Raw genomic sequence first — 14,295 nt, 5'->3', positions numbered from 1 at the left:
GAGGTACAGTTCAAAAGTGCCAGAGGACACCTTTCCATATTTCTAATGGGTAATTCCATCGTGTACAACTGGCCCACAATAGTAATAGTGTTTTCTGCATAAGAGCATACTCTGTAACAAAGTCAATGTAGCAAAAGTATTTAGAAATATAAGCTTTAGAAGTATCCATAAGAAGGAAATCTACAATTTTGAGCAATGATAATCAATTGTTGAAAAGATAGAGACTAGTGCTATAATTTAGTCAGATGTGTTGCATTATATGAGTTATATGGGGTTTTGTTTGTGTTGTATTTCTGTGTGGTTAGTTTCTCCTAAATAATATATTACACATCATTTTTTTATTCAAATACACATGCACATATATACACACAAACACACATATCAGAAAAAAAAGAGGATCACACTTAGGCAGGCCCGTAGCCAGGATTTCAATTCGGGGGGGGGGGCTGAATTTGTTTCGGCGGGGCTGAGTCTGAGTGAAAGAGGGTCTACCCTAGCAAACCTTTTGTATCGTTACCCCAATACCCCCATGCATATGGGATATATTGAGCATGGTGATCAGATCATGATATGAATAAACATAGCAATTTAAATAATCCACCAGTAAGGCCTTTTCACGAACCACAATGAGAACTTAGGTATGAGGTCCACCAAGTTGTTGTAGTTGTTGTGTGTCTCCAAGATGTTATTAGTTTATGGTGACCATTAGGTAAACCTGTCATGGGGTTTTCTTGACAAAATGAATTCAGGCTGAGAGTGTGACTTGTCTAGGGTCACACAATGGGTTTCCATGACCGAGTGAGGATTTAAGTCTTGTTCTTTAGAGTTATGGTTCAGCACTCAAACCAATCTATTGTGCTGGCTCTCACCAGGTTACCAAAGGCAAATCACATCCACAGGTACATCTTCCCACCCCACTAAAAGATTATAATACTTGCACTGTGGCCAAGATAATTGTTTACTCCAAGATTAGCCTTCTTTACTTAGTTGTCAACAAAATCCCCAAACTAATAAATGCAGCATGGTTACATACCCATGGGAGGTACTCACACACTACTCTGTGCAGCATGTACCCCCACTGTATGCACATGTCATATATCCGTGAGTGTTTCCATACCTGTGTTCATTCCTGAATTGTATCTGCGTAAACAAGGTTTCTGTATATAGGTCAAGAATTGATATAGATGTACATACAGTTCAAACGACAGCGCCATGTGCAAAGAGTGCCCACAAAAATACTCCTTAAAGGTAAAATCAGAATGGATATAGTGCAATTCTCCAGATGTTGTTAGACTACATCTCACAGGACAGTCAATGGAGAGGAATCCTAGATGTCACAGTCCAACAATACCTGGAAGGCTGATCTTTGTCCATCCTGCTACACTATACATCATCCTAGAGATAAAATCCACTTAAAACCCGGTTTCCGCCTCCTGCAGTATTCTGGGGTTTGTAATTTATGGAGGCGCCTTTAACACCCTCACTAAGCTACAAACCTCAGAATGTAAAATCTGATTTTAAATGGATTTTTTTCTCTGGTGTGATTTTATTTTTGTCATGTCAGGAGTGACTTGAGAAACTGCAAGTCGCTTCTGGTGTGAGAGAATAATGTGAAGAAGTGGTATATTTATGTCGGTAGAAGAACAGATGTAGCCTTGGCTTCTACTTCATTAAGGATAGATTTTCATTTTAATGGCCCTTCAAAATCTAAGTATTTTAGCTTAAGTGACTGCTATCTTGGATAGTTCATCTTCATTATCAAAAACAATCTGCTGTTCATCAAAATCCAAGGAACATGGGGGTGCAGAGTGCATTGTCCTTCCTGAAACCAATTTGTATTTATTATGTCTAAAAGTAGCTCTTGCATGTACTTCCAGGTTGTCCTGTCTCTCACTCTACCCCTAGCATATTCCTTGTATACAAGTGAACTCCTGAAAGGGGGTAAAGTTGTACCTTGTGAATTGACTTGGCACATTGTGAATTGATGGCGGTTAGTTTTATCTACTGCTGTTTTAAAATTGTATTATTTTATGCTACATGTGTTGACGGGGATTGTTGTTATAATTTTATGTGACTTTTATACCTTTGTACTGTTTTTACCTGTTGTATGTTATATGTGCATCCCGGAGTGCCTTGTAAACCACCCCAAGTCCCTTTGGGAAAATGGTAGCAGGATAGAAATTATTATTATTATTATTATTATTATTATTATTATTATTACCTGTGATACAAATAACAGTTTATATGGTTTAGCAATATTACCCAGACATACTCACTTGCCCATGGGGGCACTGTGTGATGTGCAGGAACACGACCACAAACCTGCAAAAAAGGAAAGAGAAAGAGGAAAAATTACTGCAATTCTTTGATCCCAAGATACACATTTTCCTCCATATAAACGTCTCTAAAGAGGGGGCGCATCTTAGAATCACAGGAGACATATAGATAGATAGATGAAAGGATGGATGGATGGATAAATAGAGCTTTTTTCTGTTGATGGTAGTGAAATTAGTGCGCATCTTACAATTGATGACATTTAAAAATCAAAGAAATACAGTAATAATTCAGTTGTATTATGCTAAGTCTTAACAACCCAGGGTTTTGCTACTGCATCCAATGTGGGTGTTGCTTTTTGAATTACGAAGTGCAGCACCTACGTTCTGCTGAAATTCACATTAGTAAGGCATGGCTATTGTCTTAAAAAAAAAACACAGCATTTTTCTCCACCTGAGAAAAGCTGAAGAAGGTGGTGATGGTGATGGTGGTGGAAGACAATTGAAGACTATCAAAATATTGTTTAGTAAGACAATATGTATACTAGATCCACAGTCCCATTGATGTGTTCCCAGTACGTAAGTCTCAAGCAAAGCATTGGCTTCAGGAGATGGAGGCTGAAGGCTGATAACCAAACATACTTTGTCCTGAGCACAGTAAAACAGAAAATATTTGGTGGCATTCCTATGTTTCTTTGCCTAGGGATCAATTTGCTTCTAAGCAAGTGGGTGAAGGTAAAGGCCAAGAGGTTTGAACTATGTGCTCAAACACATCTTGAACTATGTGCTCAAATACATCTTGAAGAAACAGACCCCACCCTCTCTTAGAATTTAATGTGGAGTAAGGAGGGTTCGGTTCATTGCCCAGGGGATTGTCTTGCCCTTCCTCTGAGGCTGAGAGAGTGTGACTTTCCCAAGCTCAGTTTCCATAAGTGAGTGGGAATTCGAGAGGTCCCCAGAGTCCTAGTTCATCACTCAAACCAAACCGCTACACCATGCATACCTTGAAGTAAACACAAGATAACATGTGGGCATTTTGGGTTCTCTTCGCCCCATTTCAGTCAGCCCTAGGAGTGTCATCAGACCCATTTCTCAGTTTGCTCACCAAGTTCCTGTGTAAAGGAATCCAAGTGCGGACCCTGCAATCTGGGCACGAGTCGAAAGGCAAGCAAAAAGTGGATAGGAAGAAAGACCAACTTCCAAGGCACCAAGAAGAATTGCAAGAGCAGCTGAAAGAAAAGATTAAAAAAGGCATCATAAAATCCTCACATTCTTCATTTTAGTTTTGGAGAACTTCTCCAAGTAAACACAAAAGTCTATAATTACTTGGAAGGTTAGGCAAACCATGTATGTAATTCCTTTATTAATATTAATAAACAAAGTTATACAACTTGGCAACACCCAGAAAAAATTACATTTATTTCTTTTACATAAATCTTACAATCATAATTATGTTTCTGTTCTGATGAAAGGAGGTCTGCATGTGCAAGCTTAGGAGAAATCCCAGAATCAGCTATTGTGTTCTGGGGTAACAATGCAATTCTACACCAGGGGACTTCACTGTCTCTCTCACAGTATTTTTTCCTTCTGGCAAAGGGGGTATAGAGCTTTGGAGACACCTTGCAGAGGGATGGCAATAACTTAGGGGCAAACATTTCTGCCTTACAATCTTCCAGGGGCTTCACAAACTGCCAAATATCCCCGCCCCAATAAATTGACAGAAATCCATGTCTGACTTTGAAAAATTGATATTATCATGTTGGATAGCGCAGGACATTCCTGTATCCTATTGATATAGTCTGTCCCTCCTAGAGGCCTTCAGGAGAGCAATTTGCCATCACTACCAATGGGAGAAGGGCTGATAAAAAATAGTAAGTGGAGTCTAAAATGACTGTGGAGCCACAGAAACAACCTGAAGACCTCATGTGGCATTAGGAATGCACTTTTCCTACATCTGACTTCCATGGCATTGGACCAGAGTCTTATTTCTCACATCTAAATCAGTAGTTCTACACTTAGGAGTAAGTGTAGTATAATAGTTTGACTGCTGAATGAAGGATCTCATTGTACACAGGCTTTCCCCCATTTCTACACACTTTAAAATCATTTTAAAGAGAGGTTTATGTAACCCATCTAATGACAAGAATAATTCTGCTGTTTGCCCATGGGACTTTGTCTTTAAAATGTCTTTAAAGTGTAGAAACAGAGGAGGGTTTTTTTGTTTGGTTGTTGTTGTTGTTGTTGTTGTTGTTGTTGTTGTTGTGTTGGAGTTGAGAAGCAATTGACTCCAGAGCTCCCCCATTCATGTAGAAAGGAAACGAAATAATTTTAATTAATCAGCCAGTTGTCCTTATCAAAATACACAATATAAACACAACATACAGTATACATCTAATCCGAGTAAAATATAAATATACAAGTACAGAGAGAAAAAGTGGGGGGTGGGAGAAGAAAGGGATAAATGAGCTTATTTTAAGGTAGAATGGGAACTGTTGGATTTCTCTGTTTTATACCTGTTTAATTATGTGAAAGTATGGGTGTCCTTGTGGGTACTGATGTACTGTGATGTTCCTTTTGTCACCATGGGATGAGGTCCTAGGAATTTAGAAGGCTATATTCAAATCCCTGCTCTGTAATGGAAACCAACTAGGCAAATCACATTCTCTCAGCCTCAAAGGAAGACAATGGCATCCCCCACCCCACCCCAAACAAATATTTCCAAGAAAACCTAGGATGGGTCTTCATAAGTCAGAGTCAACTTGAAGGCACACAATTACAACAAGAAAGATTAATGACTGGGGTTGGGGGCGGGGGGGAGAGAGAAGGCAGAGAAGTTCTAGATCTTAGAGAAATCATACCCCAATTTCAGAAACCAATAATCAAAAATAGAGGGTTTTGGAAGGTCTCTCGTCTATCTTCTGCACCCAGAGAGCACCATGAGGAATTATTTAGAACTGGGACACCCCGACTCCATCCCTCACAAACCTTACTGCAGGTGAAATACCATTGGAACTCCATATCTTCAAGAACCACTCAATCTTCCTAATACATGCTCTTTTCTATGGGGAAAAAGAGGAAAATTCCAAAGGGAAAGAGAGGGGGGGGGAGAGACAGACAGAGAGACAGAGACAGACAGACAGAGAGCGGTCTATATTTGCTCTGATTAAACCCTTTGTGCCAGCTACTCTGTGAACATGGGGCTCACTCAGTATCTTAATTGATCTGTGCACGAGACTGAAGTTTCTGTCCAAAAGATTTACCTGGAACCCATTCAGGCACATGTTGCAGTGGAAAATAGCCCTCTGAAAACATAATCATGACTTTGTTAGCCGTCGCCCCGAAGGCAAAAGCTAGTGACCACCGGTTGCTGAATGCCCCTGCAAAATTCAAAGGTCTGAGAAAAACAAGGGGGGAAAATCACAGTTAGTAGAAAGGAAATTTTGAGTGAGCATTAGGAAGATTGTTTTTTTCATGATACATACTGTTTGATAGTAGAACACGAGGAAAGAAAAGGCACTTAGAATCCTCAGCTAGAGCCTTTTTGGTGCATAAGATCAATATCCAAACTATCAGAATTGCATTGAACACTGCTTTGGCAGATAAGGTGGAATCATAACGCATAAGTGTGCAAAGTCATCTCCACCATATTGAGATGTAAAGCATCCCATTTACATTCCAGTAATAATGTCTAATTCTTAGATATCACTGCAGAGAAATAGAAGAAGATAAAAAGATAGAATGAAACTAAGATCTTCTGAGGAGGCCCTGCTCTTGGTCCCGCCACCATCACAGGCGTGTTTGGCGGGGACGAGAGGCAGGGCCTTCTCAGTGATTGCCCCCCGGCTATGGAATTCCCTGCCTGGCAATATTAGATCAGCCCCTTCTCTCTTGTCCTTCAGAAGGATGGTGAAGACCAGGCTGTGGAACCAAGCCTTTGGGGCAGTTAAATGAGGCAAAATGGTGTCCTGAGATGGTTTTTAAGCAACTTTTAATGTGAATATAAGTGATTTTAATGTTTGTATATAATTATGGTTTTATGTCTCGGCATTGAATGTTTGCCGTATATATGTTGTGCTCCATCCTGAGTCCCGTGTTGGGTGACAAGGGCGGAATATAAATGTTTTAAATAAAATAAATAAATAAACTCTTCCACAAGATCTAAGAAACAAAATTTAAGACATCCAGATGCCTCGAGGCTGATCAAACACAGCAGCTCCTCCCCTGTGCTTCTCCCCTCGGACCATAGTTGATGTGTTGGATGATGGCACCTGTCCTAGGAGACAATTCTCTACTACTGGCTCAAATGTATTATCACTCTGGTTTATTCCAGAATTTATTCCAATGCCAGAAATACAGCTTAATGGTGTAACATTAGAAAATGTTGATCATTTCCACTACCTTGGCAGACACCTCTCCACAAAAGTCAGCACTGACACTGAAATACAACACCACCTGAGCTCTGCAAGTGCAACTTTTTTTTCTGAATAGAGCAGAGAATATTGTCGAAGGCTTTCATGGCTGGAATCACTAGGTTCTTGTGAGTTTTTTCGGGCTATAGAGCCATGTTCTAGAGGCATTTCTCCTGACGTTTCGCCTGCATCTATGGCAAGCATCCTCAGAGGTGTGAGGTGAGGATGCTTGCCATAGATGCAGACCTCTGAGGATGCTTGCCATAGATGCAGGCGAAACGTCAGGAGAAATGCCTCTAGAACATGGCTCTATAGCCCGAAAAAACTCACAAGAACCTAGAGCAGAGAGTGTTTGAGGACCAGGACATCCGTAGGGAGGCCAAGGTGCTTATTTATAAAGCTATTGTCCTCCCAACCTTGCTTTATGCCTGTGAGACGTGGACTACAGACATCACACGCAACTCCTGGAACGATTCCATCAGCACTGCCTCCAGAAAATCCTGCAAATCTCTTGGGAAGACAAGTAGACAAATGTCAGCGTGCTGGAAGAAGCAAAGACCATCAGCATTGAAGCGATGGTCCTCCGCCATCAACTCTGCTGGACCAGCCACGTTGTCCGGCTGCCCGACCACCGTCTCCCAAAGTAGTTGCTCTACTCCGAACTCAAGAATGGAAAACTGAATGTTGGTGGGCAGGAAAAGAGATTTAAAGATGGGCTCAAAGCCAACCTTAAAAACTCTGGCATAGACACTGAGAACTGGGAAGCCCTGGCCCTTGAGTACTCCAGCTGGAGGTCAGCTGTGACCAGCAGTGCTGTAGTATTTGAAGAGGCATGAATGAAAGGCGAAAGAGAGAAATGTGCCAAAAGGAAGGCGCATCAAGCCAACCCCGACTGGAACCGCCTTCTACCTGGAAACCGATGCCCTCACTGTGGGAGAAGATGCAAGCCAAGAATAGGGCTCCACAGTCACCTACGGACCCACCAGTACACCAACCTTGGAAGACTATCCTACTTGGACAATGAGGGGTTGCATAATTAGTAGTAAAATAAGTAGTAAGTAGTATTCCAGAATTGGGATTTACATCTGTCTGAATACACCAGGCTTTCCCAATATATTTTGTGTAAATGGAGCGTTGCTTTTTTCCTCCTCCTCCTCCTCCTTTCTTTCTTTTGGATAAGCATGTGTGTCAATAAAATTTTCCAGCCAAGGGTAGTGCACTCATGAGTTCTCTTCCAGTCGAAAGCCTAGTGCTAGAAAACAGGAATTAAAGAAATATGGGCTACAGCAAGGTTCAAGACTCACATCACAATCCCACACCTCCTGTTGAGAAGAGGCCATTTTTCATCTACTGGACTTCTCCTAGCTCTTCTTTCCAGGCAGGAGAGTATAATGATTATAGCAACCTGGAAGGAGCGGAGAAAAGCAATGAATGCCAACCCATCAAGCAATGTCCCTCTCAGCTATGACAAGCTGCCTATCAAATCAGTGTACTTACTGATGGGATAAGCGAATAATGCAGGAAATATTCCAGCTGTATGGAACTGTTGCAGGTCTCGTTTACTGACTGTCTGTTCAGGAAACATGAACACAGATGGACATACTTATCCGAGAGCTGTATGAAAGTTTCCCGGTCCCCAAATCTTTCCTTAGAATAAAGCTCTGTCTCAGGTCACATCATTTATGATTGAAATATCTGGAAAATGGCTTGTGAGACAAATTAATAAAAGCATCCAGCAGCTGTTGTATATTACAAAAACTATAAAAAGCATAGGTATAGCAGTTTCCCTGAGGCCATCAAGTCTGTGGAAAGTTGCAAATCAGCAGTTGAGCCCCTGTTCTGCATAGAAACAGTTAAAAGTGTTTATTTGTAGGGCTGGAAACAAAGCTGAAGTCAATGAAAATGAAGCCCTTACTTTAGGCACTGCGCCCAGTGTGCCAATCACCACTGGGACCACCTTGACTGGCTTGTACCAGTCTTTGCAGTTCAATCTTTAAATCCTCATATTGTGTCAGCTTTTCTAGTTGTTTCTCTTCAATCCTGCTGTCACCTGGGAGGAGGATGATGATGATGATGATGATGATTATTATTATTATTATTATTATTATTATTTGATGTTAATGATGCCATCCCAACACTTCTATGTACAATACATCTCCACATTTGCTGGGATTAGGGGCACAAAACCGCAGTGAAAGTGGAAAAAAATATTTTTTAAAGGAATTTTTTTGTAACCAGAGAAAAGAGCTTTTCTAGGAACCTCTATGTCCTTTAGTGTGACTTCTGGTGGAAGTTGATCGTACAGTTGCACGTTGGAATCTAGAAATTCCTAGAGACTGTATTAATCAAATCTACTAATGATCAAATATGGAAAATGCAACAGCGAGTTAAGAGGAAGTCGTGCTAACAAAATGTTAATCTTATTGACAAAGTTCAGAGAGGTGCCTGGCATAATTGTACTCACCCAGGATTAGATTCAATATTCTCCCTATCAGTGAGATGCTTGTATTTCGTGTCACCCTTGCATAATGTGAAATGATTAACACATGTTGCTGAATCATAACCAAATCCATCATAGGCAATACAGCTTCAGGCATTTCCTGGCTAAGCCAAGAGGTGAATTTGGGAGTGGATAGGCAGTTGGTGGATCCATAGTACTCTTTCTTTATCTGTGGTAACACAGTGATGGATATAACGTTGGCAGGATTGGGGGGCAGAACTGGCCCAAGACATTTGTGCCTATTTCCATCCTTATAAAGAAACATATGAGGTTGGGAGCCAAAGTCTTAGGGCTTAGGGCTAAACTACATGTTATGTTAAATTTTCTTTTTGTAACTATAAAGTAAGCAAGCACATCTCTGATAAATATAGGTAGGTAAAGGTAAAGGTTTTCCCCTGATATTAAGTCCAGCTGTGTCCGACTCAGGGTGCTGGTGCTCATCCCTGTTGCCAAGCTGAAGAGCCAGTGTTGTCTGTAGACACCTCCAAGGTCATGTGGCCGGCATGACCGCATGGAGTACTGCTACCTTCCTACTGATCTACTTTTGCATGTTTTCGAACTGCTAGGTTGGCAGAAGCTAGGGTAACAGCTGGAGCTCACCCCACTTCCCGGATTTGAACCGGCAATCTTTTGGTCACCAAGTTCAGCAGTTCAATGGTTTAACCCACTGTGACATCGGGGGCTTCTGATCAATATACATAAGTTTAACACACAAACACATAGGTTCATATGTGTGTGCATTCGTGCATGCAAGATTTCTACAACTTCCTAAGAGCAGCATAGGATTTTGGAATTAAAAAAGTCTGGAGAATGTGGAGCCTTACATTTCCTCAGACTGTGTGTGTTCTGTTTCTTATGCAGAGTAGGAACATGCTTGTTGTTGTGCACTTTCAATAATAATAATAATAATAATAATAATAATAATAATAACAATCATCATGATCATGATCATGATCAAATGGGATTTTGGCCTGCATAAATAGGAGTATAGTGTCTAGATCCAGGGAAGTCATGCTACCTCTCTATTCTGCCTTGGTCAGACCACACCTGGAATCACACCGTGACCAGTTCTGGGCACCGCCATTGAAGGGAGATGTTAACAAGCTGGAATATGTTCAAAGGAGGGAAACTAAAATGATCAAGGGTCTGGAGAACAAGCCCTATGTGTGGTGGCTTAAAGAGCTGGGCATGTTTAGCCTGAAGAACAGAAGGCTGAGAGGAGACATGATGGCCATGTATAAATATGTGAGGGGAAGTCATAAGGTGGAGGGAGCAAGCTTGTTTCAGCTGCCCTGGAGACTAGGACGTGGAACAGTGGCTTCAAACTACAGGAAAGGAGATTCAACATGAACATTAGGAAGAACTTCCTAACTGTGAGAGCTGTTCAGCAGTGGAACTCTCTGCCCCAGAGTGTGGTGGAGGCTCCTTCTCTGGAGGCTTTTAAAAAGAGGCTGGATGCCCATCTGTCGGGGAGCTTTAAATACAATATTCCTGCTTCTTCGCAGGGGGTTGGACTGGATGGCCCACGAGGTCTTTTTCAACTTTATGATTCTATGATTAGCCTTCAAAAGAGAAGACTGAGAGGAGATATGATGCAGGCCTTGTATACATATGTGAGGGGAAATCATCGGTGGACCCCCCTCGATGGACTGTCACCTTGTCATGGTGAGGGGGCTTGCGCGTTCCGATGAACCTGTAGGCACAACAACTGGAGTTGTGCACTCCCAGGAGTGGCTGCGGGGGAGGTTCCAGACCAAGCACAGTCCGAAGACCCAAAGACCTCAACGGCGGAGCAGGTGGAAAATAACATGGCACATGTTACAACGGCTGTGAAGGCGGAAGAAGGCTGCAACAGACTGAGAAGCCACGGTCATTGTGTTAAACTACATCACCAGTGGAACCTCACTCTGTGAAGTCTGTGTGTTGATCAGTTGTGCACTGACCTCCACACATTAAAAAAAACCCACGCACAGGCGTCTTCCAAAGAAAATAAAAACAAACCAACCAAAGCCCCATGGCGATCAGCGAGTGGTGACGGGGGCAGGACTGTGAAATCTGGAAGCCCCTAGTCACAGACTGGCACATGGGCGGTGGGTACGGACTCAATCGTTCTACCTCAAGGTCCGAGGCAGTTGAGTAGTTCGGCAGCTGTATCTGCGACTGAGCAGCCGTTTTTAGGACCCACTCTGCTCACCCCACACGGGGAGGGGGCTAGAAAAGGTGCCCTAAACATAGTCTGCCTCACTTACCCCTGACTGGACTGCCGCGTCCAGTGGGGTCACCACCCTGCGGCCAAAAAAGAAAAATGAACTTCGGTACGTGGAACGTACGGACTCTGATGGACAACAGCGGCAGTGAATGCCCCGAACGCAGAACTGCCATCATTGCAAGGGAGCTGGGACGCTTCAACATCGACATAGCAGCCCTTCAGGAGACCCGGAGAGCAGGAGAGGGACAGCTGAAGGAAGAAAAAGGAGGCTACACCTTCTTCTGGAAGGGACTGCCCGAAAAAGACCAAAGAATGCACGGAGTTGGCTTCGCCATCAGAAATGATCTGATGAAACATCTGCCCGAAGCACCCACTGGCATCAACGAACGACTCTCAACCCTCCGAATCGATCTTGCCAAAAACCAACGGGCAACCATCATAAGTGCCTATGCACCAACACTAGATGCTGACGAAGACATCAAGGAGAAATTCTACTGTCAGCTGGACACTGTCCTATCGGGGATACCTAAGGAGGACAAAATCATCCTCCTGGGGGACTTCAATGCAAGAGTCGGGCGAGACTTCGACCTGTGGCCAGGGACCATAGGAAAAGACGGGGTTGGAAACAGCAACTCAAATGGCATCCTGCTTCTCACCAAATGTGCGGAGCACAACCTTGTCATTACCAACACGCTCTTCCGCCAGAAAAACAAGTTCAAGACATCATGGATGCACCCCCGGTCAAAGCATTGGCACCTCTTAGACTATGTAATCACACGCGCCAGAGACCGCCGTGACGTGCTCCTCACAAGAGCCATGACAGGTGCTGACGACTGCTGGACTGACCACAGGCTAATTCGATCCTCGATGGCTATCAAGATTGCCCCCAAGCGCAGACTCCAAGGAAGGAAGACAAGGCGCAAAATGAACACCCAAGCCCTTCAGGAGCCCTCCAGACGAGCCCATCTCCAAACAGCACTCAAGAACCATCTACCCACAGTACACCCCGAAAATGTTGAGGAACATTGGAACAAACTGAAGACCTCCATCATCCAAGCCTGCGAAGAAACTGGTTTGATGAAAATGACATCGAGATCCAACAGCTAATTGACAAGAAAAGGAAAGCCTTCCAAGCATGGCAGAGAGACATCAACTGTGCTGCTAAGAAAAAGATCTATGCCAGTGCAAAAGCTGAGGTCCAAAGAAGGACAAGAGAGCTCAAGAACATCTGGTGGACAAAGAAGGCCGAAGAAATCCAACACCTGGCAGATACCCATAATGCTCAGGGATTTTTCAAAGCCACAAAGGTCATCTACGGACCAAGAAACCATGGCATACAGCCTCTACGCTCATCAGATGGAACCAAACTCCTGAAGGACCAAAACTCAATTGCACTACATTGGAAAGAACACTACCAAAGCCTCCTGAACCGCAGCTCCAATGTGGCCGAAGAGGTCCTCTCACAAATCCCACAACAACAAACCAGGGATGAGCTTGCAGCACTGCCCAGTTTGGAAGAAGTCAGCAATGCCATCAGCCAACAGAAGAATAACAAAGCCAGTGGACCAGATGGGATCCCTGCTGAAATCTTTAAAGAGGGAGGACCTGAGCTGACACACCAACTCCACCAGCTCATAGAAAAAGTGTGGGTGACCGAGAAAATCCCAGCAGACTTCAAGGATGCCACCATCATCACCCTCTTCAAAAAAGGGGAAAGAACAGACTGCGGAAACTATCGAGGTATCTCCCTTCTAACCTCTGCTGGGAAAATCCTCGCAAGAATCCTTGCAAACCGCCTTCTGCCCCTCTCAGAAGACACCCTCCCAGAATCCCAGAACGGCTTCCGCCCCTCCAGAGGAACCGTGGACATGATCTTCACTGCAAGACAGCTCCAAGAAAAATGCAGGGAACAAAACCAACCTCTGTACATGGCATTCATCGACCTTGCAAAGGCATTCGACACAGTGAATCGCAGCGCTCTCTGGACCATCCTCCACAAAATCGGGTGCCCAAGCAAATTTGTGAACATCCTGCGGCTCCTCCATGATGACATGATGGCAACAGTCTTAGACAGCAGTGGCTCCCAAAGTGACCCATTTAAAGTGGAATCCGGTGTCAAACAGGGATGTGTTATTGCCCCAACTCTATTCTCCATCTTCATCGCTATGATACTTCACCTTGTTGATGGGAAGCTTCCCACCGGAGTGGAAATCATCTATCGGACAGATGGCAAGCTATTCAACCTCAGCAGACTGAAAGCCAAAACCAAGGTTACAACAACATCTGTTATAGAACTCCAGTATGCTGATGACAATGTCGTCTGTGCGCATTCAGAAGAAGATCTACAAGCCACTCTAAACACCTTTGCAGAAGCATACGAGAAGCTCGGCCTGTCATTGAACATTGAGAAAACCAAGGTGCTGTTCCAGCAGTCACCAGCCAACCCCTCTCCAATGCCAGTGATACAGCTTAATGGTGTAACATTAGAAAATGTTGATCATTTCCGCTACCTTGGCAGCAACCTCTCCACCAAAGTCAACATCGACGCCGAAATACAACACCGCCTGAGCTCTGCAAGTGCAGCATTTTCCAGAATGAAGCAGAGAGTGTTTGAGGACTGGGACATCCGTAGGGATACCAAGGTGCTTGTTTATAAAGCTATTGTCCTCCCAACCCTGCTCTATGCCTGTGAGACGTGGACTGTCTACAGACGTCACATGCAGCTCCTGGAACGTTTCCATCAGCGCTGCCTCCGGAAAATCCTGCAAATCTCCTGGGAAGACAAGCGGACAAACGTCAGTGTGCTGGAAGAAGCAAAGACCACCAGCATTGAAGCGATGGTCCTCCAACATCAACTCCGCTGGGCCGGCCACGTTGTCCGGATGCCTGACCACCGTCTCCCAA

The 14,295-nt window shown here is 43.7% G+C and overlaps 1 protein-coding gene across 1 annotated transcript in view; it reads right to left on the bottom strand.

Annotated features, from left to right (window-relative positions):
* Positions 1–14,295, bottom strand: part of LOC132768130 (stimulated by retinoic acid gene 6 protein-like) — a 39,789-nt gene that overhangs the window by 24,156 nt on the left and 1,338 nt on the right. The window contains exons 2-6 of the mRNA XM_060763763.2: positions 8,180–8,252; positions 7,987–8,087; positions 5,534–5,667; positions 3,379–3,502; positions 2,277–2,322 (exon numbers count right to left, since the gene is read on the bottom strand). Of these exons, the coding sequence (XP_060619746.2) occupies positions 2,277–2,322; positions 3,379–3,502; positions 5,534–5,667; positions 7,987–8,087; positions 8,180–8,252 (478 nt within the window). The remainder of the gene's footprint in view (positions 1–2,276; positions 2,323–3,378; positions 3,503–5,533; positions 5,668–7,986; positions 8,088–8,179; positions 8,253–14,295) is intronic.

Source organism: Anolis sagrei, chromosome 2 (assembly GCF_037176765.1).
Source record: "Anolis sagrei isolate rAnoSag1 chromosome 2, rAnoSag1.mat, whole genome shotgun sequence".
NCBI lineage: Eukaryota > Metazoa > Chordata > Lepidosauria > Squamata > Dactyloidae > Anolis > Anolis sagrei.
This window is presented reverse-complemented; position numbering and strand designations above follow the sequence as displayed.